At 42.9% G+C, this 24,042-nt stretch overlaps 1 protein-coding gene across 1 annotated transcript in view; it reads left to right on the top strand.

Moving 5' to 3' along the window:
• Nucleotides 1–22,034, top strand: part of WTIP (WT1 interacting protein) — a 114,513-nt gene extending 92,479 nt beyond the window's left edge. Inside the window, exons 4-8 of the mRNA XM_006028114.3 lie at nt 7,342–7,404; nt 10,729–10,859; nt 12,600–12,651; nt 14,400–14,468; nt 17,577–22,034. Coding sequence (XP_006028176.1) covers nt 7,342–7,404; nt 10,729–10,859; nt 12,600–12,651; nt 14,400–14,468; nt 17,577–17,729 — 468 coding nt within the window. The 3' untranslated portion in view covers nt 17,730–22,034. The remainder of the gene's footprint in view (nt 1–7,341; nt 7,405–10,728; nt 10,860–12,599; nt 12,652–14,399; nt 14,469–17,576) is intronic.
• The last annotated feature ends 2,008 nt before the right edge of the window (nt 22,035–24,042 follow it).

Genomic DNA, 24,042 nt, shown 5'->3' with positions numbered 1-24,042 from the left:
TTCACTCCCTCGTCCAAGTCGCTGATGAAGACATTAAAGAGTATCATATCAGTCCAAGGACCGAGCCCTGCGGGACCCCACTGCCCACACCCTTCCAGGTTGAAACCGACCCATCCACCACAACTCTCTGGGTGCGACCCTCCAGCCAATTCGCCACCCACCGGACTGTGTGGTCATCCAAGTCACAGCCTCTTAACTTGTTCACCAGTATGGGGTGGGATACCGTATCGAAGGCCTTCCTGAAGTCTAAGTATACGACATCCACCCCTCCTCCTGTGTCCAGGCGTTTCGTAACCTGGTCATAAAAAGAGACTAGATTAGTCAGGCATGATCTACCTGCTACGAACCCGTGCTGGTTTCCCCTCAGCATAATTTGTCCTGCTGGGCTCTCGCAAATGTGAGGCTTGATAATTTTTTCAAAGACTTTGCCAAGGATGGAGGTGAGACCTGACTGGCCTATAGTTGCCTGGGTCCTCCTTCCTCCCCTTCTTGAAAATGGGGACCCCATTGGCCCTTTTCCAGTCCTCCGGGACTTGGCCCGTGCACCACGAGCGTTCAAATATTCCTGGCAGTGGCTCTGCAATAACGTCAGCCAGTGCCTTCAGTACCCTCGGATGGAGCTTATCCGGGCCTGCCGACTTACAGGCATCCAGTTCCTCCAAGTGACTCTGCACCATCTCAGGGTCTACGCATGGCAGTCTGGCGCCTTGCTGCTGCCTCTCTACAACCCCAGTGAGAGACTTGTCTTGCCCCCTCTCTTGAAGATGTTACGATTCCACTGAAGTCTGTGGCAAAAAGTCCATCAAATTTAAAGAGACCAAGTTCTCATCAAAGAAATAGATACTAGAGGACAGGGGCAGTGGTTGTTTTAAGGGTGCCATATGTAAAAAAACAAAACAAGGGTCCGCATCAGAGCGTTGGCCTTACGACTTGGAGAGGCAGTGGTGGACACTGACATCATTTCACCAGTAGCAAACTGCATGTCTGCTAACTGAAATCTGAGCCTTGAACTTTGAGACCAACTACAGTCCAGCAAAAATCTCCTAAATCTGTAAAAGAACAGTAACCACAGAGTGCACTGATCTGAATAATATGGTAAATGAGTAGGGATAAATGTCGATAAGGGCTAGAGCTCACCAAGACGAGTTCAGCATTTCCTGAATTAAGATAGTTGTTAAACTGGCCTCAGATTTGATTGCCATCCATCATACCCCATAGTGAGCTTGCCTCATGGTCATTAAAGTTGTGAATATTTAAAGGGGGAATGATCCTCTGGGAAAAGGCAGAAAAGACATGAGGCCATCATTATGAAATGGTTCTTATCACTGTCCTGCACTTGAATACATTTCTGAGACACTTTGCTGGACAGTGTAAAGTCAAGCTGGTCATATGTCTTGTGTCCTTTCACTAACCTTCCCTTGATCTATTCCTAGTCTTAATATCATACCAAACTTTATATTTCACAAGCTGAACTGCACTTAAAAGTGCACTTTTAATTGTGTTTAGCTCATGCCAGACACTTGTAAGTATATCATACTCATTTTATTCTTCTGTCAAAAAGGGAGTCAAAAGAAAGGCTAGCGAGAAAGTAATGGATTGAACTTCTGAAATAAATGCTTGTGTTGGCTGCAGTAGGTTTTGAATTGAAATCTCCTGACCCCTGTTTTGAATAAGATGCAGATTGTTTTTAATTGCCCAAATAACATGCGACTAGCAGCTGGGTAGTTGAAGAAAATGAGTCTACATCTGAAGCCAGAGGTTATTCACTCTTTATAAACACAGGACAATCTGGCTGTCAGAAAATACTCCTGGGTCAAAAGCTTTGGCCCTGATTTTATTTCTTCACAGTTGTTATTCAGGCAAAACTGTTATTGGTACCAGTGGGATTTTACCTAAGAAGAAAGAAGTCTGTTGGTGCACAGAGCTCTTCAGGCCTCCGCTTCAGAAGAGGCCTCACTGCTAAGGCAAAATTCAACCACCCAGGAAATTCCTGATTTTCTGCAAAAGTCCACACACAGTTTGAACCAATACTCTTCTGAGCTGTGCTTAGCTTCCCTTCTAGCCTAGCCCTCCCCTGCCCTGCCCTGCCAATGTCCTTCTGGCAGAAGCCAAAAAAGGAAAGGGGCTAATGTGAGTGTGGGAGCATGAGCCCCTAACATGAGCCATGGGGATAAGGCACCAGGCACATTAAAGGATCTCGCAGAAGATGCAGGACACCGTTCCAGATGGTTCAGCCTGTATTTAATCTCTGCCACCTGCCATGAGCATCTTAAAGCCTGAGAGGTCCTCAGTGCATTCAACCCAGTTTAATAGCTTTGTTTAGTTGTGTAGAAATAAAGGCCATCTGCATAAAGCAAAATTTTACATTCTTTCCCTCTCCTGACGTGATTCCGTGAATTCCTTGCCTTGTTGTGTCCCATGTACTAAGGGTCCCATGCAGAGTGCAAACAATAAGGGGGAGAGAAGACAGATGCTCTGCTAATGGGAAACCAAGGAGAAGAGAGTCTGTGAGGGATTACAGGCAGCCTGGGGTTGGAATACATTATTAGCATAGCACCCAATTCAGAAATGAGTTTTCAGAATTAAATGCCTGAAGCATCTTGGCAAAATCTCCTGGTTTCTCCTCTCAAAGACCTTTTAAGCATGAAAGAGGAGGAATCTCAAGTCTAGGCCGAGTGACTCAATGTAAGCAACTTTTGCAGTACTGAATCAGAAAACATCAGTGATAAAAAGCTCCTGATATTACTACAAGGCACCCAGAGCATCTGCCAAAAGCTAACCCGTTGGACCTGTTAGCACAGGTCTTTACCAAGTTTTTAAGATCTCCATTCAAAAAGGAAATGGGTCTGTAAGGGACTGCAAGGGCTTTGTTTTCGGGAGGAAAGCAGTTTTGGGTTTTTTTGTCTCAAGTACACAACAGCAGGGAAGCAGTAGCATCCACTCTACAGGCATGGCTAGGCATGTTAAGAAGTAGCAGCGAGTCCTTACCAAGACCTGACAGAGAGGCTAAGGTAGAAAACTGGGTCCTGAAGCTTTTTCCAGATATACAGAGTCTCTTTTGAAGCTTGTGCTTAAAGTATCTAAGCTTAAAGGATCCAAAGTAGCTGAGTTGCAGCAAGGAGACATGTTTTCACAGTACTTGGTGGAATTATCCTTCATGTATAATTGTCCATTATATGCTCAAAATACATTGCTAATTTATTTAGGACATATTTATTGCACAGTAAGCAAAAGAGTCCTTTAAACTGGAGATCAGAATTTGAGGGCACTAGCGGACCTGATTTTTTTTCCCATCTAAAGAAAGGCAACTGGACAAAAATCATTAGAGATTTCTGCCTGTTTGGGAATCGTAGTCTAGTGACGAGCAAACAACAGAGTTCAGCTAGCTAAGCCTTTTAATCTTGAGCTCTACATCTCCAAGTCTCCCTTTAAAATATCTACATATTTAGGCTCCTAAAATAATCTCTTGACTGTTACAAAGACTGTTAACATCCTGAAAGCTGACAGTCAGTAAGGAGATAAATGTGGGAGAAAAAGCTTGAGACAATTGAGACTGCAGAACAATCACCTGTTAGATGGCCAAGAGCCATTTGATTTCTTAGTACTTTGGTACCTGGTGTCTTATTTTAAAGTCACAAGTGTGGGAGTAAAGGATCAAGCTCAGTCTGAGCTTTATATTGCAAAGCTTCTATTTGTTAGTTGAAAATTATTCAGTATTGCTGGTATTTAAAAAAAAATGAAAAGCAGACACACTTTACTGTTTTAAAACCTCTCTCTAGTATAGCTGGGCACATACTGTTTGTAGGCTCCTGTAAGTACATTTCTAGCACCAAATGATTATGTATATTATTTATTTGTCTAGGGAACAGTAATTAAAAACCTCACTGGCAAGCACAGAAAACCCAAACAAAATAGTTCAGTGGTTTAAAGATGGTAAAAAAGACACTCTTATCATTCATTGGTAAAGAAAATGGAAAAGAAAAACTGCCTCTTTAGGGACAGCCCAGAGATCAGTTGCATCTCAGACAGGCCTAGGCAGTAGGAGGAGCCAGGGACTGGGGTTTGGATCCCTCTCGCACTATCACCTAGTAGGGCCCTTAGCACCATCGTCCCAGAGTGATTCACCAAACTGAGCCATTGAACCTTCCAGCCTTCATGTGAGGACGGGAACTGTCCCCATTTCACAGCTAGGAAATCAAATGCAGGATAAGATTTAAAAAAATAAAAAACCACTCAGATATGGCCTAATTGCTCCCTTGGGAACTACTGACTTCAGTGGGAGCCAAGATAAGCCAGTCCTGAAATATACCTTTGGCAGAAGCCACACTGTCTGCATGAAAATGCGAGGCCTGGTTAAGCTCCTGGTGTTCTGAGACCATCTCCTACTATTGCCTATCACGCTGTCTCCTGGTACTCCCGTCTCAGTTCCTCGGGTTAGGGACCATGTTTTTGATCTATTTCTGCACAGCACCCGGCACAGTGGGGCCCTGGTCCTAGGAGATGCAGTATAGGACAAACAGTAAGCCCATTTTTGCTGTTTTCTACCTCTGTTTTCTCACCTGCACTATATGACTTCACAGGATGGTTGTGATGCTTAGTCTATAGCAATCCAGCCTTGTGGATCCAGTGCATCCAGCCCTTAGAGCTCCCCAAGGGTCAGGTAATTTGGCAGTTGGGGGAACAGTGGCAATTAATACTACCACCCCTCCCCTGCTGCCAAATTCTCAAGCCCTGTGCAACTGGGCCGAGGGGCCAGGCCACAACCCTTTCCCCCCCACGTGGTTGGTTCGGGGCTGGACTGTCTCCTACCTGCCTCCACGCAGCTGGGTCTGGCCCGTGGAGAGACCACACTGCTGCCCATCCAGTCCCCAGGGAAAAAAGATTGAGTACCCCTTGTCTATATAAAGCACTCTGAAGAGAGCAAATGCTGAGTGCTAGCTCTTACTCATCTGTCAGAGGATTGCTTATTTTGTACTTTATGCTTCTTAAATTCAAAACTTCATACAACCAAGGCTGGAGTTCTCCAAGTTTAGGAACAAAAGTAACTACACTGTAGTAGGATAGAGTTGAATGGTTGATGCACAAATGCCTGGAGATACCTCTTTATTGTTCAACGGTATTACAGCCTCCGTTGGGCTGGTATAATGTAGAAAAAGTGCTGTTGGGATCAAAGGACTATCCTTCTGATCCATCCCATCGAAATACAAAACACCAGGAGAGACTTATCCAAAACCCAACTCTCATTGAACCAAAAGTTCTCAGGCTTTTTTGGATCAATGCTGCAATCAGATAGATGCACAGTATAGCAGCGAAGAAGGGTCACTTTGCCGAGCCAATAATATGTTGCATCACTTGGCAGCGTTTTCTTAAATCGAGTAATCCAGCTCATTGTGTGTTTTTTCAACACACAACTTCTCCTGTTTAAAAATGAACAATGGTTTTAATTGGTTTAGTCATATAAAGAGTGATTTTTGTATCAACAAAACTCCTCCCTCTGGCGCACAGTGTAATTTATGGCAATCCAGCCTGCAATAAATGACATTAGCCAGACCGCTAAGCTATTTGGCTCTTTGGGAATACTGTTCCTTGTTAATCAATAACTGGGTAAATGCTCCTTTGCATTCCTTATCAAATGACAGCCAGATGGTCCTGGTAGATTCATGCTGACAAGACTGGAGAATTAGCTGGGTTTATGCTATTGTTAATCCTCAGCTGTCTGCTCTGCCAGGACCTCCCCACCTGTTTCCAGAAGCCCTAAGGTCACAACCTTAGGAAACAGTCTGGCCAGATGGTCACTTAGATACAGTGGAAGTAGGGAGCATCCCTGGGTAGCAGGGTCTTGAATGAGAAAAACAAATATTTTGATATTAAAGGAGTAAACATTAAGGGGAGGGGGAATCCTAACCAGTGTGCTCAGTACTCTAGGCAATTGCATACAATTGCCATTACTCAAGGCAGCAAAACATCCTGCAGAAACCTCAGAGTAACTTTTGTGCATGTGCTTCTCCATGCATGTTCCCGAGTGCCTCGGGGGGGGTTGTTTGTTATGTTTAAAACTTTTAAGTTCTAAAATGTGTGTGTGTGTACGTACACAGGCGCACGCACAGTCAAGATAACGTGCTGTTATCCAGTATATATCCAATATGCCTGTTTTAATGTGTCTTGTGAGGATTGAAATAGCATGCTATTAAATAACATGTTGCATGTCCATTGTAGTATGGGACAGATATCAGTTTCTAATCATTTCTGATAGGCAGTAGCAATGACCTTCTTACCAGTGTGCCACCTACCTGGAAAAATTGGGGAATAAATGATTAAAAGGGGAAAATGTTTGCTAGATTAGTTTGACCCTGTGACCACTAAATCAGTGGAACTTCCCCACTGACTCCAGCAGGGCCTGTCAGACAAATGACTGGATGCAAGGAGGCATCAGGCTGGCCAAACTAGCAGACCTGGGCTCTGGCAGAGAAGCTGTGGTTTGGCCTTTTGGTTCAAGCAGCACCTACAGGACACCCACACTTTTCATTCAGTCTTTTTCATTACCCCAGTAGTTCAAATAATTAAATATCCAGCTTGCTGTGCAACACCATGTAAACAACTGGACACCCAGTCCTGGTGAGCGGGAAACATGCACACACAGCAGCCCATTGACATGTGGCTGCAAAGGGCCAGGGTAAAGAGCCAGGCTACTACAAATAATAGTTTAAAAATTACTAAGCTTCAGTCCTTCTGGCACCCTCTGCCCCATTGCCTATAGAACAAATGTTTAACGGGTCAGTTGTCAGGCTCAAGAACTTTGGCAATGTACTTTACAAATCTGCTTCCCTGTTCCTGTCTGTTTTTGTTGGCCAAACAACATAGGATGAAATCCTGGTCCCATTTAAGTCAAGGGGAGTTTGGCTATTGATGTCCATGGGGTTAGGCTATTGGATGTGTACAGCTTTACCTGACATCTATCTTTTTGTAAGTAGATTCCATCATGCCAAAGAGAACGCTAAAAAACAAAAAGTCAAATTTAAAGCATGCACCTGTGCCCAAATCCTCATTATTTTCTGTATTAACTACATGCTCTGATCAGAAGGCAAAACTAGCTCCAGCTGTTTGAGAACAGAATCTGAGCATGTTCAAAGTTCAGTGTGAAAGCTTTTGAATTAGTCTTCCAAGAGCATTTCACACCAGGCCATAAAAAAGCATTGGAGCCAGCTTAGTGTGGCAAGGTTTGTTTCATCCTAGGTTAGACAGAAAAACAACCTAGCATTTGCGTGACAAGTATAACTTTAGAAAGCAAGAAAGGGCAATTAGCAGTTACTAACAATCCCTTCCTTTCTGTCATTTGAACAGTATTCAGGCTTTCAACAAACAGCAGACAAGTGCTTTGTATGTGGACACCTCATAATGGAAATGGTAAGAAAGCTAACTCAATAATTGTGGGATATGTTTCTTTTGATGTATTTTGAGTGTTGCAATGTCGCAACCTGTTTGCTTTTTTTCCCCTTAATCAAGCTATACCCCTCTCCCCATCTTGCCAAGGGCATTTTTATCAAGGAAGCATCACAGTTCAAATAACAACGAATTCACAACAGCAATCCCATTAACCTGAGTGCAGAGAGCAGCTGTTCTGACTGAGAGTTCCACCAAGTCTGGGGGAAATGGGGAAAATGTTGATAGTGAAGCAGTGGGAAACTTTTGTAGGCTTTAATATACTTTTGGAGCCTGTAAAATATAGAACCTTTTCACAGAAAAAGCAGTCAAAGAAAAATGAAGGCTTGCTTTGTCAGCCAGCAAGGCAGCAGGAGCGCTGCCTCATCAAAGGAAGCATAATCTATTGGCCATTGCAGGAGTTCAGGGAACAAGAGCTCTGAGCTCTATTCCCAGCTCTGCTGCTTGCATTGTGCCTCAGTTTCCCTTCCTGTAAAATGGGATACTATTACTACCCTCACAGCAGCATGATGAGACTGTGTTTAATTACTGTCTGAAAGCGCTGGAAAACAACCACTAGTGATGTAGGTTATTACTTTTGCCAGTTAGAGAGAGAAACTCCAAGGAGGAAAAACACAAGAGCCCTAATGCTTCTTCAGGCACAGCCCTGTCAGTGGCCAAAGAAGATGGATTGTTTTCTGAGGGATGGGAACTGCAATAAGAGTCTCTCCTGCAGACCCTTGAAAGGCTCCTGCTTCCCCGTTGCCTCTGATAAAATAAATTAGTTCCTTATGTAAGCCTCTATTCTGTATACTCACAGACAGGAATGGCACAGTCCATGAAGTCACCTATTGATATGATGTCTTTGTTAATGAGCCTGGCTTAGCAGCTGTGGCTTGTGGGAGGAGACTGGCTAGAATCTGTTTAAGAAAAGAAGTACAAGCCAAACACCCTTGATGCAACTCAGTGTATGAATTTGGCCAATTCTCTTTCAGAAAAAAAGCCCAAAAACAAAAAAGAAAGGGACAGATTGCATGCTAAAGACTTCTGTCAAATAGTGTTAATAAGGTTCTGGTGAGTCGGTATTTTCCTCTAGCTTTAAAATATATCTGAATGTTAGCAGTCCTGAGTAAACAAAAAGCTTTTGCAAGCTCAGTTGTTCAGTAGGAGTTGGAATGGAAAGTTAGCTACTGAGGCTTCTGGCTTGCATCCTGGTACCACTAGTTGGACAAGGATATTGTTCAGTTTAGCCCAGGAGCAAATTCCTAGAACTGTCTCAAGCTGGGAGGCAGGGGGTTGGTCTGATTTGCATGCTTAATTGCAGCATCCTAGGCAGGAGTCCATAATATCTAGTTGGTAGAGTTCATGAGCTGGGAGTTTGGCAGATGATCATCAGCCCTTTTCCATGAACAGAAGGAAATATTGCTGCAAGATCTAGGATTTAAGTGGTCTTCATCTGCTGATTTCCTTTGTGTTCCTCCCCGCTAATGAACAGGCAGACAAACATGTCTGTGCAGTAGTAAGAATCCTGACTGTCAGGCCACAGGTGAAAGAACAGTCAGGACTGTGAGCCCACCCTAATTCGGGACCAGTACTGAAGCTGCTCAGCAGATGAAGTGCAGCTGACTCAGTCGTAGTCCTGTATATAAAATATCTGCAGAATAGGTCTAATATGTACGTAATCTAGAGTTGTGATAGAAACTCAGATTAACAGAGAGAATGAGTCGTTTCTAACCACGTAGGCCAGACTGAACGTGACACCCAGTCCTGGACAGACACAGTTTTTCCCGTGTAGTTCATAATTTTTCCTGTGCCCTGCTGTTTGTTTCCTGTGGATCTGAACAATTCACCCACAGACCTGGAGGGATCTTCATCTTATTAGCAGCTCCAGAATGAGCTAAAATGAATATGCTGGCAGACACCATCTGAAGTCACCTTCAGAAGGTGACAGTCACGCAAGGAATTTTACCCTGCGTTATGTAACCATGAGAGCACCCAGGGCTTTTCCATAGAATTGAATCTTCCTGCTCAACACACTAGAGCTAGAGTTGAAACTGCCATATTTTCCCACATATGATATGCCCCAAAATACAGCACACACAAGACCCCCCGAAAGGAAAAAAAATATATTGAGGTAAGGGTGTAAGTATCAGAAGTCTGAAATCTCTGGAGCTGATGGCTCCAGGCCAGGGGCTGGGGTCTGATCCAGCCTGCAGTGTTCAATCTGACATACTGGTGTTGGGACCTTACTGCAAAGGCTACACGTGGGGTCCAGCCTGTGCACTGGCTCTGGATTGGACTGAGTACGCTGGGTCTGGTTGTGGACAAGCCCCATACGCTGTCCCAATCTGGCGCACAGGTCTGGAAATTTGGTGGCAGTGGGTTAAGGAAAGGGAGAGGGAGCAGCGGTAGCATTAATTGCCATGGTTCCCAGAACTGTGGCAATTAATGCTGCCACCAATCTGCCCTCGTCCCGACACACACATACAACCTCTGAAGTTCCACTCATGAGAGGAGCCCTTATCCTTGCATATAATACACACCTCAATTTTCTCCGGCTGGTTTGGGGTGGAAAGGTGCAGGTTATCTGCAGGAAAATATGGTATTTATTTGCCAGGACATGGGTTACTAAAAACTTTAAAGCCTGACTGACTGTCAGTCTCACAAGCCTGTAAGAGTCTTTGGTCAACAAAAATTAACACTTAACTTGAACAGCCTGTAAAGAAAAGCAGATAATGTAATTGTTAACAGTTAATAAGGAGTCAAGTTTACTGAAATTGTGTTTATGAGTCATTCTTTTTCATAGATTCCTATGGTTGAAGGTCAGAAGAGACCATTAGATGTAGTCTGACCTCCTGTATATTATAGGGCCCATAATTTCAGTTTCCCTGCTCTTGAGCCCAACAGCTTGTGTTTGGCTGAAATTTATCTTCCAGAAAGGCGCTCAATCTCTATTTGAATTTGTTACATTGTTTTACTTTATGGGCACATCCATTGGCAGTTTTTTCCATCCTCAGACTCATCCACCTGTAACTCAGGTAGAGGCTGCTTTCCTGCTATAAACCCAATTCTCACAATCCCCTGCCCTCAACAAGAACCCCGATACAAAACCCACTGAAAACAAAGAAAATCTTTCCGTTAGCTTCAAGAGGCTTTGCAGCAGCCCCTTTGCTAGTGGTTCTGCAGAATGAATGTGTCCTCCTGACATGCCTGTTTCACTGCCTTGGTTGAAAGTCAGGTGATTGCTAGGTATGGGGAATGTCATGCTGAACATGCACCAGCTCATTTTGCTGTCTGCCTCTCCTTAAGATTTTACAGGCTCTTGGAAAGTCATACCATCCTGGCTGCTTCCGCTGCGTGGTATGTAACGAATGTTTGGATGGAGTCCCGTTTACTGTAGACGTGGAGAACAACATTTACTGTGTCAAAGACTATCACACGTAAGCATAGATCCAGTCCCTGCATTTGGAAAACTCCTATGTTGAAACCTTTTTTCAGTCAATACAGAAGGTCTGTGGAGGGTCAGTGCAGTTGTGTCCCCAATCCTCTCACCTCCCAGCTCTGATACTTTGTGCAGGTTATGGACTGCATGTATGTGCACCTGCTGATGCTTGCACCTGGCCTAGCAGTAGCCTTTGCACTGCTGACAGAAGCTGTTTCTATAGTGGAAACTGCCTCTAGCCATTGCTGATGACATTGGAGCTTATCTATGCATTCTTTGGGAGGAAATTGTGTATTAGATCAAAATGTGGTGCATGGTGAGGATGGTTGCTCAAGAGCCCCTTGTTAGAATTAAACAGAAGCATAGAAAAACAATACGGCTGCCCTTCTCCCTTCCCTTGCCTCCATCCCCAGCAGTGTGACTGAATCCTGGCTGGACAGCGTTTTCCTCATTACAGGGTGGCTTTTTTTCCCCTGAAAGTGCCATGTTAGTTGTCTGATTTAGCAGCTTTACAAACAAACAAACAGATCCAGAGCCTGGGTTTCAGGTAACCTAAAATAAATCAGAATTAAAGTATATCTCAGAACATGTGAACAGGAAGACTGCTGCAGTCCAGTCTTATATTTCACACTGTGAAACTGCTGTGCTCCACACTTTGAACAGGTCTCACATCTCATAGTTCGGGTGTATTTCCTGATTAAATATACTTTTATTTTCCTTCCAAATTTCTAACCCGTGGACTATCTATACCAAATAAGCAATGCGTCTCATGCTGAGCATGCATTTAGGGATAATGTTTTTCAGACATTTGAAAATTATAAATCGGAAACAATCGCCAACTATAAAAATGTCTCTTTTTATCTAGCTTGGCTGATCGGGGAGGAAGTAATGACACAGCTAGGGTTAGAATTACGTTATCAGCATCCTTATGTCAACTCTGAATTCCTCTGAGGGGACTCCCCTCTGCTCCAGGTCAAAGAGAAGGTGAATGCTCTTAGTTGATGTTAAGTTGATAACACAAACCACGGGCCAAATCTTGCATGGGCTCAGCTAGAATAGACCCTAGCACCCCTGAATAAATTACATGTTCTCCCTAGGTCAGCTTCATTGATCAGGAGAAGAGTGAATATTAGCATAAGTGCTATAACAGTTGTGAGCAAGAAGAGTTGACCTTTATTGTGAGCAGATGATTTTTGGGGGTGGGAGTATGGTTTGTAACTGTTAGAGCCATAGCTGCTAGGGAAAGTTGTTCCAAGTCCTAAGGTGAAGGAAGGCCAGAATACGCTTAGCCCCGCAGACAGTGTCTTACTGATTCCCACTTGTTCTGTACTAGGAGTCCCATGAAATTCCCTTCTCTGTTTGTTAGACCCTACCCTCCTTCTATTTTAGCAACGTGGGAAGGACAAGTCTCATGCTGGTCTGACACCTGGCGGGTAAGAACCTCCAGGTTGAGTCACTTCTCTAACGCAGGCTCATGAAGTCCATGTGTACAAACTTCAGGCAGAAGTGGTCACTGGGGGAAGGGAAAAGATGCCTGTTGAACAATACCTTAGTGTAAGGGACCTGAGACAGAAAGGCCACAAGTATGTTTGAATCAGTCTCCTCTTCAAACTTCCCAAAATGGATCCCTGGATTTTGCAGCCTGAAGCCTATCTCTATAGATGGGCTGTAGTTAAAGTGCTCTTGTGTTGCCAGATTTTTAAATATGATTTGAATGCTTTCTTCTCTTCAATCGTAGGGTTTTTGCACCAAAATGTGCTTCCTGTAATCAGCCGATTCTACCAGCACAGGTACGGACTGCGCATGCGCGCTCTGCACAAACAGCTCGTCGGATAACATGGGGGTTTCCGTAGGAGCATCTTGTAAAGATTTGCTCAGACAGGAGGATTTAGACACCTCAGCTACAGCAGCGGGCTCCATCCCACCTCCAAAATCAGTAATGCCTCAAAAACAAAACTTGCAATAAAATAACTTAATTCCCAGATGTTCCCAGAGGTGGAAATAAGCACAGGGCTCATGCAGCATAACATTGTGCGTCTGTCTGCTGCTTCACAGGTATTAGCTATTGCTGCTAAAGATCTGACTTAATTCAAAGCCCTGGATGGAGGCCCAAGAACAGGTATTAGTTCTCTTCAGTTCCCATTGATCGAAGACCTTCTGTTATTTGTTGTATCTGTGTTTTTGGCATCAGCTGTTGGGGAACCCACGCTGCAGAAGGGCTTGGCTAGGGCAGAGCCAGTCAGATGGTGCCTTGCAGCCCAATCCTGCCAGCCCCTGGATTCTGCAGGGCATGCCCCACGCCCATAGAAAAGAGAGGAAACTGGGTGCACTGAGCACTTCCCAAAAACCTGAACTTGCTAAGAGTTGGTGTTTCAGTCCCGTCCTTTGTAACTATATAGGGTTGTGTTTTCCCACTGTAGCCTTACTGAGTAGTGAGTGCCTTGCTAAGAGCATGGCCCCATTGATTTCCAGGGAAAGTACCCCAATCTATGAATGAGGCCAACAGTGAGCAGCCAATAACAAGACGGAACAGAGCAAAGCCAAAGTTGAGACTTTAAATTCTCTCTGACTAAACAGTGGAATATTTTGGAATCCGATATGTTATATGTGTATCTTGGCTAGAAGTTATGCTCAGGCACAATAAGACATCTGTACATTAAGAAGATCTATCGCACACACACCTCCTTGTTCTTGTCTGCACGTGACATGAACTCAGACCCTCCTTCTAGTGACGTGGAAATGGCAGGATAGCACATCCTGAGTACGTGTCCTCTCCTTTTTCCCCTGTGTTTTGCTTATTACTCAGCTGCCCTTCCTTTAAAAGCCTTGGCTGCTCTACCTCTGACTCAGCTGACAGTTAGCAAGAGTTGCAGCAACCTTTCTCTAGGCAGATTACCGGCGCTTTCCCATGGAAGGCATCTGTGTTAGTTCAAGTCTGGCCACGCAGGTGATGGCTTGCCCTGTAGATCCTTTCAGTACAGCCTGCGTCACATCTGATGTTCAAACCACACCTAGAATTACACAAAGCAGGCTTCATTTAGGGGTGCACATATGCCCACGCAAAGTAGCTGCACAGTTCCTGGCTTAGTGCAAGTGGAAAATTAAGCCAAAGCATCTGTGAAGATCAAGTAGATTAACAGATAGCTAAGTGTCTTATTGGCAGTTATTTTACATGTTGGATTCCCTTGGAAAAAATGAACCTTCAAAGCCTGCATGTTATGGGCCAAATTCTGATGGCTAGACATGTAGCTCTCTGCCAAGGGCTACAGAAGAAGCTGCACATGTGCACTGGAGCCTCTTCTAAATCCGCAAAATAGGGATCTCCCTGGTACAGTGCATGAAACAGGTCTGGTATTGTACCCGTAGGGAACATTTAAGGCTTTTAAGTGATCAGAGGCCCTGGCTGTCTTCAAGAAAGAACAAAGCCAAGGAATACAGTCTCACACCAATAAAAATAGGGCTTTCTAGGACTGTAGTAAATGTTCTGAATAGAAAATGCACGAAATGCATTAAAGTCCAGTCTCATTTTCCCAATCAGGGCTCCGAGGAAACCATTCGAGTGGTATCGATGGACAAAGATTACCATGTGGAATGTTATCACTGTGAGGTAAGCCTGCAGCACCTCTGCACTGCCCCCATGCTACAGCTCCATTGGTAATTAGTTACCTATAGTTAGATTACTCACCTGGACCCAGGCCAAGTTCTCTTGCTCCTGTTTAGCGCTGAGGACCACTCGCTAAGATGGAGTGCCATGAATGTCTGGGGTTTGGATTAGCCAACCACGGGGAGGTGGTGACGGTGGGCCTTCCACCTGACAGCACAGAGCAGGGATCTAAACCAAGATCTCTCGCCACCAGCCTACTGAGTCATTCACTCTCTGGCTTAATTCATATTTAAGTCTGCTGCACAAAGTAGAGTAGTTCTACAAGGACTGACGGAGGGAGTCCCTTAGAAGGGCTCCTATATCCTGCTAGTTAACATAGTCACCCATCTACTGCTTTGTGCAGACTTTGCCCACATGGCAGCTCCCTCCCCCTGCCTCTCTGCCTATTGGACTGTATCTGAGAATGTCCTAACGAGGGTTTATTTTCAGTTCTCATGACTGAGCTCCACATTCCTTCCAATCTGAGGCAAGTCTGCCTCTGCTTCTCCTCAGAACAGCAAACTGCAGAGAGAGAGTCAATAGACATCTACCTGATGTATGCACATGCAGATACTGAGCAGGAAAAGCTGGGAGCTCAGTTTTACAGGCTGGATTGATAGCCTGTTAAAAAGGGGACACTAAAATGAAGTCCTTGTAGCCACTAGGCTTTCCACAGGTCACTAATAAGTTTGGATTCCTCTGGTTTTGGCTGCCCGAGTTCAGACCTTAACAAGGTGCCCAGTCTCCAGAAAGTGCTGGACAGGCACTTTTAAAACCTTTCAAAGGTGTTTCATGTTGGGAACCCAAGCTCACTAGCTGATTTGAAAAGCCTTGGGCCTCCAGCTCAGTGGACAAACATGACATGTAAAGGGACTATAAGTGCCTGTACTGCAAACCCAACAGCAGTTGGTAAATCTTTGGGGGCCTTTTTAAAAATTGGAATGAAATAGGAGGACAGGCTCTGTTACTGCACAGCAAACTGAGGATGGAATGGGTGAGAGGCAAGGCAAGCTGTTAGCATTTGGCATATCTTTAGTTAATCCCAAATTGTTAAAAGTCCTAAGAAGGGCCTGGCTGAACAGGGCTGTGGGCAGGCAGCATGCCAGCTGGCACAACTGTAATTTGATACTGTGTTGGGTTAGCAATTAAGAGGCCTGAGCCCAAACTCTCAAATCTGACTGCTGGTTAATCTTATTCTCAACTCCCTCCATTTTCATGTGCCTACTATCTAGTCTGTCGTCATGATTCCAGTGACCAGAAGCTCTGAGCCTGATGGCTTACGGTGTAGCGCTTGCATCCTGTGGGGAATATTCTTAATGTATGGGAGTTCACAAGGTGAAGAAGAGCTGCCATGTTCCAGCTACTGAGATTTTCTTACAAGGAAGGAAGCAGATTTCAGAAAGGGCTCTGTGGTTGAACTGGCTGGAATTTCCTACCTAATTAAATGGGAAAGAATTTGTGAGATTCATTTGTGAACTGTGACAAAAGCTAGTAACGCATCATAAAATCTCAAGTCCCTTGCTGTATAATCACTGATAAATAATTGAGGAAATGCAGAGGTAACCAGTGTCTGAAAAAAAAAACCCCAGCATTCCCAACAATGATCCCCCTTGGACAAATTGTTCTTTTATATTTCTACAATCTCTTAAATGATTGAGCACAAAGTTGAGTAAGAATATAGCTGACTGGTCTAAAATGCCTGAGTAGAAGGTCCATAAAGCAATTTATTAAGTATTTCTGCTCTGCCTGAAAACACATTTAATTCATCATTCTCTCCTATTGGAAGTTGAGAATTTCAATTTAAAACTGTGGAAGTTAAGAAATGGATCACACCTCAAATCTGATCAAATGTTGTTTTCTCTTTGACGTTAAAGACACCTGCCTGGCTTAGAAGCACTCAACACTGCCTGTTTGCCCAAACTGTTCAACTTGTATTCCATACTAAGCACATGAACCTCAGTGTCTCCAGCTTCTCTGTCAGGATTTGCCACTGGAAAGAACTTTTAATTATGCCCCACTCTTTCAAAATTCAGGAATCCAAACGTAAAATCCTAGCCTCAAATGGCTTGGAGAGTGCAGAGAGTGTTGTGAACTGTGCTGCAGCACACAATATCATCACCAAATGGGATACTTGCTTGGGTTGCTTTCTTCCCCCTTCCCCCTCCCCTACTCTGCGGTTGTCCGCTGCTCAGATATACCATTGCTTGCTGTAATTGTGCGCCATTCCACCAAGGTATTTTAGCTTCCTAGTTGGGTATATAAATAAGTCACAGGTTCCTTCCTTTCCTTCCTTACTGCATCCATTCCATGCCAAGACCCTTATAATTTCAGCAGGGAAACTTGCCCCCTTTTAAAAATTCAGAAAACTTATTGATCCACTGCAAGATTAACCTAATATGTACTGCACATATTAAGCACCTCTACTTGGCGGTAGGCCTGAACTGGAACAGTGGCCTTGTACCCCTTTGAATTTTGTGACTTGCACCATCTGATTTAGATGCATCCTATAGAGAGTGCCATATTTGAACCCCCAGTCTTAGAGGAAGTTCAGTTCTGCCCTAAAGTTCAAACCTTCTGGCTCATCTCTCACCTGAACAATGTTTTCTCTCTACTTAGTTGTTCCCTGATTCTCCATCCATCTCTGCACTTCTGCTAGCTTGCTCTGCCTCTCTCCATGTCCAGCTTGTTTTATTTGATCTCACTAACTCCACATTTAGAGATGTCAGCCTGTGTTGTATAGCCCTATGATTAGGGGTGTCCATCCTTGCATCATCCTGGTCATAGCTGGATCACTGCAGGAGGTGGGATAGCACAGACCAGAGAAAACAAGTACTAGAACCAACCACATGTACTATGATCCCGTGTCTAAATTCCATGTTCCTGTAGATTTTGGTGACATCATTCTTTGCTTAATAGATTATAGTCAACATTAATCTACAAACTACTCACAAGATGATTATAGTCAGCATATCAGAGTGTGTGTGCGCGCACGCGCCAGGGCAACCTCAGAGGCTGGCAAGAAGGAATAGTAAAGCAATTACTAACTAATCTGTGAACATGTGTTTCTTTTAGGACTGCGGTCTCCAGCTCAATGATGAAGAAGGCCATCGTTGCTATCCTTTAGAGGGCCATCTGCTCTGTCATGGCTGTCATATTAGGCGCCTCAATATCAAAGTACCACCGCATCCTCCTCCAAGTTACCCGATGCATGTTACAGAACTCTGAAAGACATTTTCTTCAGCAGTACAGTAAATCATTAGAGGAGAAGATGGAAAAGCTAAAAATGACTTTCCCATTCCTTTAAAGATGAAATTCCTCTAATAACCAGTTAAACCAGCTAAGTTATTTATTTTTTTAAATTAGAGGTGAGGGGGCTTCTCTGATAATGGACATATGTTTTCACTTACCAAGACATTTTCACTGAGACACCGGCTACTTGAAAGAAATAATGCGCCACTAACTGTAAACAACAGCATTTCTCAATACGGTGGTACGAAGGGCTCTGTTCTGCACTCCCTATTAGCTTCACTTCAATGGCAGTTTCGCTTGGGTAAGGAGTGTAGAATGAATCCCCCAAAGTTAGCACCTTATCGTATCGTGGCAAGCATGATAAGATAAAATGCTAGCAGTCTAGCTAGTCCCGCTACATCCTGGTCTGAGAGAGTAAACATTCTTACATTTTTGGAATACTTAGATTCCCAGAAGTAGCTAATAGGAAGCAAAGTCCATTTATTTTTAGTGACAGAAATTTCAAACGTGGGTTAACTGATGGCATTCTGTGAAGAGGCAGAAGCCAGGCTTTCCACACTATTCGATTTTCATAGTGATCCAATAGCATGTCTGGCTTCCTGCAGGAACATGGCAGGTGTCTTCTACAGGAAGCTCATTGGAGAAGAACATATCTACTTGAAGACTTAAGATTGGTACATGCAGGGTTATGACATGAAGAAAATTTTGGTTCCCCAGGATTGCTAGCCACTTAGCTATTTGGTTTTTCTAGAGTTCACAGTGACATGAGAGTAGCCATGGTTTCAAAGGCAGTTCTCATATTCTTCTGGTGATTTGGCACTTACAAAGCAATTCATCTTTTAAACCTGTTTTTTGTTAACAGGTTTAGCACCCCTTTTGGGGCTATGCAAAGGGATACTTCTGTGTGTCTGTAATATTTCTTTCATACAAGACATAGAATCATAGAAAAGTAGGGTTGGAAGGGACCTCAGGAGGTCATCATTTGCTACCCAACAGCTTTGCATTTTTATGTTATCACGGGATAAAAAGGGGCAGCAGTTTTGTATTATCTTTTTCAGTTAGGTTAAAAAATAAACTGAGAAAAGAACACGTATTACAGTGGTCACCTACATATGAAAACCAAACACAGGCTAGCAGAAATAAGTTAGAGATTCAGGCATCTGAAACATGGATATTTTATAACAAGTATTAGATGTACATAGAATGTACACACTTTCATATTTTACATAAGCTTTTACAATAACCTCAGAACTCTGGGGCAATATATATCTTCCATATAGGAAGTTAGATACTTTTTTTATATATTTTTTCTACTGCGTGTTGATGATTTACATGCAAATCACATCTCCGTAAATTTAAACAACAGTTCCTTGCATTCTCATGAGAATTGATCCGCCCTTCCCAAAAAAATTATGGTTTGAAATGTGTCCATCATTCCTTTCTCTGAAAGTATTTTGTATTTTAAATTAAATTAAATTAAAATTCCTTTGCTGTAAATTGGGTGGCAATGTCAAGCCTGGTTCTTGGGAAGTGTAAATGGACTGAGCTCCATGGACTGCAAAAACACAAGGTCAGTGTACACCAACTGACAATCTGACCCATTGCTTTTAAGATCATCATGTGTTGAGTTCAACAAAATAATGCAATGACTGTTATTTGGCAATACCATTAAAGCATCAAGTGCAGTTTCTAAGGTGCCATTGATTCACTAAAGCTATTCTTGGTGTTGCTGCAAAGCAGAAGAGACCGCCTGTAGACCAATTCCTCAATAGAATACCTAGTTCATGAGATTCTCATTCCTTTAATAGAACTTTTTGATCACCAAAAGTATCGTTATGGTTTTAAAGCACTACATCTTTTCCTGCTGGGGGGAGACAAATGCAGCAATTCACAAACTTCTGCTGCACTTCAATCCACCTTTTTTTTTTACAATGAATACCTGGCCTAGTTAACGGGAAGGCTGTATTTTGGAGGACTGCTGATGCTGTATGTATCCTGTTCCTACAGTGGTTGGAGACCAAGGGCCTGATTTTCAGGAAGATGAGCACAGAGGCCCATGCACGCTCCATGTGCATTTATTTGCACTCTTCCTTTGTGAACACCAGAGCTGTCCAACTTCTAAGAACCCCCAGGCCATGTGTCTTGTGGGCCACACTAGAAGAGACCACACCAGTGGGGGAAGATGAAGCCAGAGGAAGAGGGAGCCTGGAGACCCTGGCTGCAGGGAACAAGGAGGGTAGTGGTGGCTGGGTAGAATGCAGTTTAACCCCTCGCAAGCCACACATGGCCCATGGACTGTCAGTTGAACAGCCCTGGTGCATACAATTACCACAATTATGTGCACCAAGGAACCTTGCAAATGTATGCTTGGGTCCTGAGGAGCAAGCTCTGTGACAGCAAAAAAATTATCTTTGTATTTATTTATTTCTTGCATTAATTCGAGGGGCTGGCCTGATACCAGTGAAGATACCAGCTGGAGACTGTCGGCACATCAGGATACACTTTTAGCATCAGCCATAGCACAATGCTTCTTCAAGTCACAAAACAGCTTGGGCCATATTTGGCTTCAGACCATTTCATGGTGTTTAACATAGGTATAAGAAACACCCAAAGTAAAGAAAACAGTTACTAAACCATACAGAAGATTTGGGTCTGTTCACATGAGCGAGTCAACGCAGAACGGTGCTTTCTACTGAAAAGTGCACAGGTGCAGCAGACTGGGAGCTCGGACTTCCCAGAAACTGAAGACAAGAGACTAAAGGTCAGTTGGGCCTTCCTTCAGCCGGCATCCTACACCTAGCGCTTTCCCAATTTCAGTGGCAAGCCCCCGCTTCTGCTGCCGCAGTACTTTTCAGTGGACAGCACAGTATCAAACATGTACATACACTACTTCTTTGAAAACTATCATACTGTAGAACAGAATAATATTTAATTCCTCATTTTAATGTTTCAGTCTAGTAGTTCTACTACTCAGTTCCAATACGCATTAAGTATCGTCATGATAAAATGTTGAACGTTTGTTTCAATGTAGAGAGAGCAGTTTGTTTAAAACCAGAAAGCAGCAGTTGTTGTTCCAGTATTTTCTACAGACAGGGTCGGTCTGTTACATTACCACGAGGTACAGCTTGCTTTTACACCATTTAATACAGAACTGGGGCTTGAGTATGATTTACTGGCCGCTGTTAAGGAAAAATACAAGGAAAGTGAAAAGCGAATTTCAAATAACATGCTGTGCAACTTAGTATTAGTGAAACTTCCTGTGCATTTTTACCTCCTGTCTGGGGAACTGCCTAAGTGAAATCTCCTTGAAATTGTTTCCTTAGGGAGTATTCTTACATTGTTCAGTTCAACATAGATGTAAACTTGCCAACATTCATTTTGAATTGTGATTATCTGTTGGAAGCCTCTGCTCTGTTCTGTACTTTCAGAACTTTGAAATTGCAGCAATTTAACAATTTGTCCTCATTTGCATTGCGAGAACTCAGAAATTCACCTTCTACATTTCATTTTGGAGTGGAGTTCTGTAGTGTCCTGACAGGACGTGGCTGGCTTAGGAGATTCACTGGGTCCCTAGTGCACTGGAAGACAAGTTCCAAAGAAGAGACCAAAACAATTATGATTTGGAAAGAAAAAAATCTCAGCTAATTGAGCTTTCAAAAGGGTTTGCTTGGGGTTTGTTTTTCTCCTTTTCTTCTTTGGTGTATATTTTGTAAGGTGGAGCTTCAAAATTAAAGTATGGATAGAGGAGCTCTTTAAGAAATTCCAGAATAGTTAAGTAAACCAAAGCTCTAAAGGAGGCACACAAAAGCTGCTTTCTTGTGTTTCAAGAAAAGTTTAAAAGTTTGTGATTCATCCTGTAACTAATGCCGTAACTAGAGTATATAATTTGACTTAAATTAAGTTTTCCTTTGAGAAATATTTTCATTTTCTTTAAAAGAATATAGTTTTCTTCCAAGAACTTGGACCAACGTTGATTTTTATTTTGTAGGAAATATATAAATGCCCAGTCTGTATATCATGTAACTAGTTTACATGCTGCAAATATACATTGGTTTAACTATTTTTGTATATATCCTTGTAAAACCTCTAAATGTGCTTCTCTGTCTTTTAGTCCTTAGAATGACTTGTGGTTTTTGTGTTTCAGTGTTTGATTCCCTTGATTGTTGAAGAAAAAAAGATTGGGAAATGTAGATTTATTTATCTAAAGAAGAAGCTACTTGCTATCATCTTAAGTTATTTAATATTAAAAGTCAGAAGTATCATTTAACCTTAGATGTTATAATCTGCTTTTTCAATAAAGAATTTTGTAGTTATCTTTGATTTCGTAGTGCGTTGCTTGTAAGTAAATAGTTTCTTTTATTTAGATTGCCAGTAGACACATTTTAAGAGCCCCTTACATTGCCAATAGAAATGCCAGCTAATATTAATTGACTGCAGCTGTATTCATGAAAGTTTGGGTTCTCTAGTGCAAGTGTTACTAATTAAGATCTAAAATATGCCCACAGCTAACATTTTGCAGCTGCATTTAGAAAAGAATTTAGCCACTCTGGCAATTTTTAATTAACCCATCTGGCTAGTCCATATATTATATAAAGAATTTAGCTGAGATAAATATTTCCTCCTTAAGAGTTCTGTTGTTTCACAGTTTCCACGTTGTAGGATCATGGCCCAGGCTACCAGTTTTCTTATGAAAAGGTTTTTGCAGGTTCAAGGCCTTGGCTGGGACCTGTTCCTGTATTTTACACTGTAGACAGCAACATCAACCAATTGCTTCACTTCCAGAATTGTAATATGTCCTGGCTATTTATGATGATGGGAAGGCCAGTTCTCACCATATATATTGTAGACTGCAGGACCATTTATTCACAGGGTGAGAAGCCATTGTGTTCACTCTTCAATCACGGACAACCATATAACAGAGGTTAAGTCCAGAAGGATCCACAGAGCATCTATGCTGCTCCCCCTACATACAACAAACCACAAAATACACAACATCGGTAATAAACTTGAGACTATTAGGGCACATCTAAACATACGAAAGCATAGCCCAGTAACTGTCTGTACTGCGCTGTGTGCATGGCACACAGTTAATTTTAGCTGCTACTTCGACGTAGCAGAACGGGGGAGTGCACTGCTATGGTGAAGCAGCTGCCGGTCACGTGTAGTTCACGTGATCGCTATGTCACCATAGCATGTCATATGGTGACGTAGCACATTGCTACAGCAATGTAGGGTGACATGTGGACGCACCCTTAAAAAAAACACAGTCCAAACATCTCAAGAACTACAAGGGGTTACAGAAAAAAAGTAGTGTCCATCCTTGAAACCAACTTTCTTGTCCTGACGGAAGCATCTCCTGCTGTTTTTGTAAAGCTATATGTAAATACATTAATTATCATTTGAAAAGAATTTGCTCATCCTCAGAAGTGTTCCAAAAGAAAAGCACCACATGGGTGACATCTCACACACCCAATCAAGAAAACCAGGATCGAGACAGCAAACATTTGTGCCTATTCATAACTAGCCTTGTTGAGAACAGTACTTCAAACAACCCATGTGGACTTCTTACGGAAACCACATGCTAGAAAATGAATATAAATACATACATTATGGAAAAAGAACGACTCAGAGGCTAACTCAAAGCATAGGTGTCATGGTTTTACTTTTAAGAACATTTTACAGTAATGTTTTACCCCTCTGCTGTATGGTCTGATGGGCAGGGCCAGATTATAACTGTGGAATCCTCATGGCATCAAGGTCAAAGCGCATCCGCTAATGCACGTCTAGCTTCCTCATTGTTCAAGAGGGGATCTTTCCCTTCAGCTATTACCCGTCCAGTGCCAACTTTTAGGCCTGAGTCATTAACACAGTGCTGACTACAAATGAGAGCTTATGTGAATGGTACTCCTCAAATCCCAGCTAGAAGTAACTGGTTGTGGCTGGAAGGTATACAGTATATTTTCAATAAATGTGAACTAAATGCCAGGCATCACTGACTGTACTATGAAAAAGGGACTAGTTGATTTTCATTTTTCATGGTTTTGCTGGGCCATCTTGGAGACTCGCACAGCTACCTGTACTCTCTTTCCTATGGGTATTTGGGAGCCAATCCAGCACAGGAGGGCAGCAGTGTGTCAGCCAATACTACACAAAGGCAACTTGGACCTCAGTGGTGTTTGGAATTGCAGCTGTCCCTGTACCCTATCACTGATTGCATTATAGATATTAGCTATTTTCCAGTGCACGAATTAGCCCAATCACTTTAGAGAAAAAAGCAATGAGTGGAGAG

Source organism: Alligator sinensis, unplaced genomic scaffold (assembly GCF_000455745.1).
Source record: "Alligator sinensis unplaced genomic scaffold, ASM45574v1 scaffold170_2, whole genome shotgun sequence".
In the NCBI taxonomy this organism is placed as follows: domain Eukaryota; kingdom Metazoa; phylum Chordata; order Crocodylia; family Alligatoridae; genus Alligator; species Alligator sinensis.
This window is presented reverse-complemented; position numbering and strand designations above follow the sequence as displayed.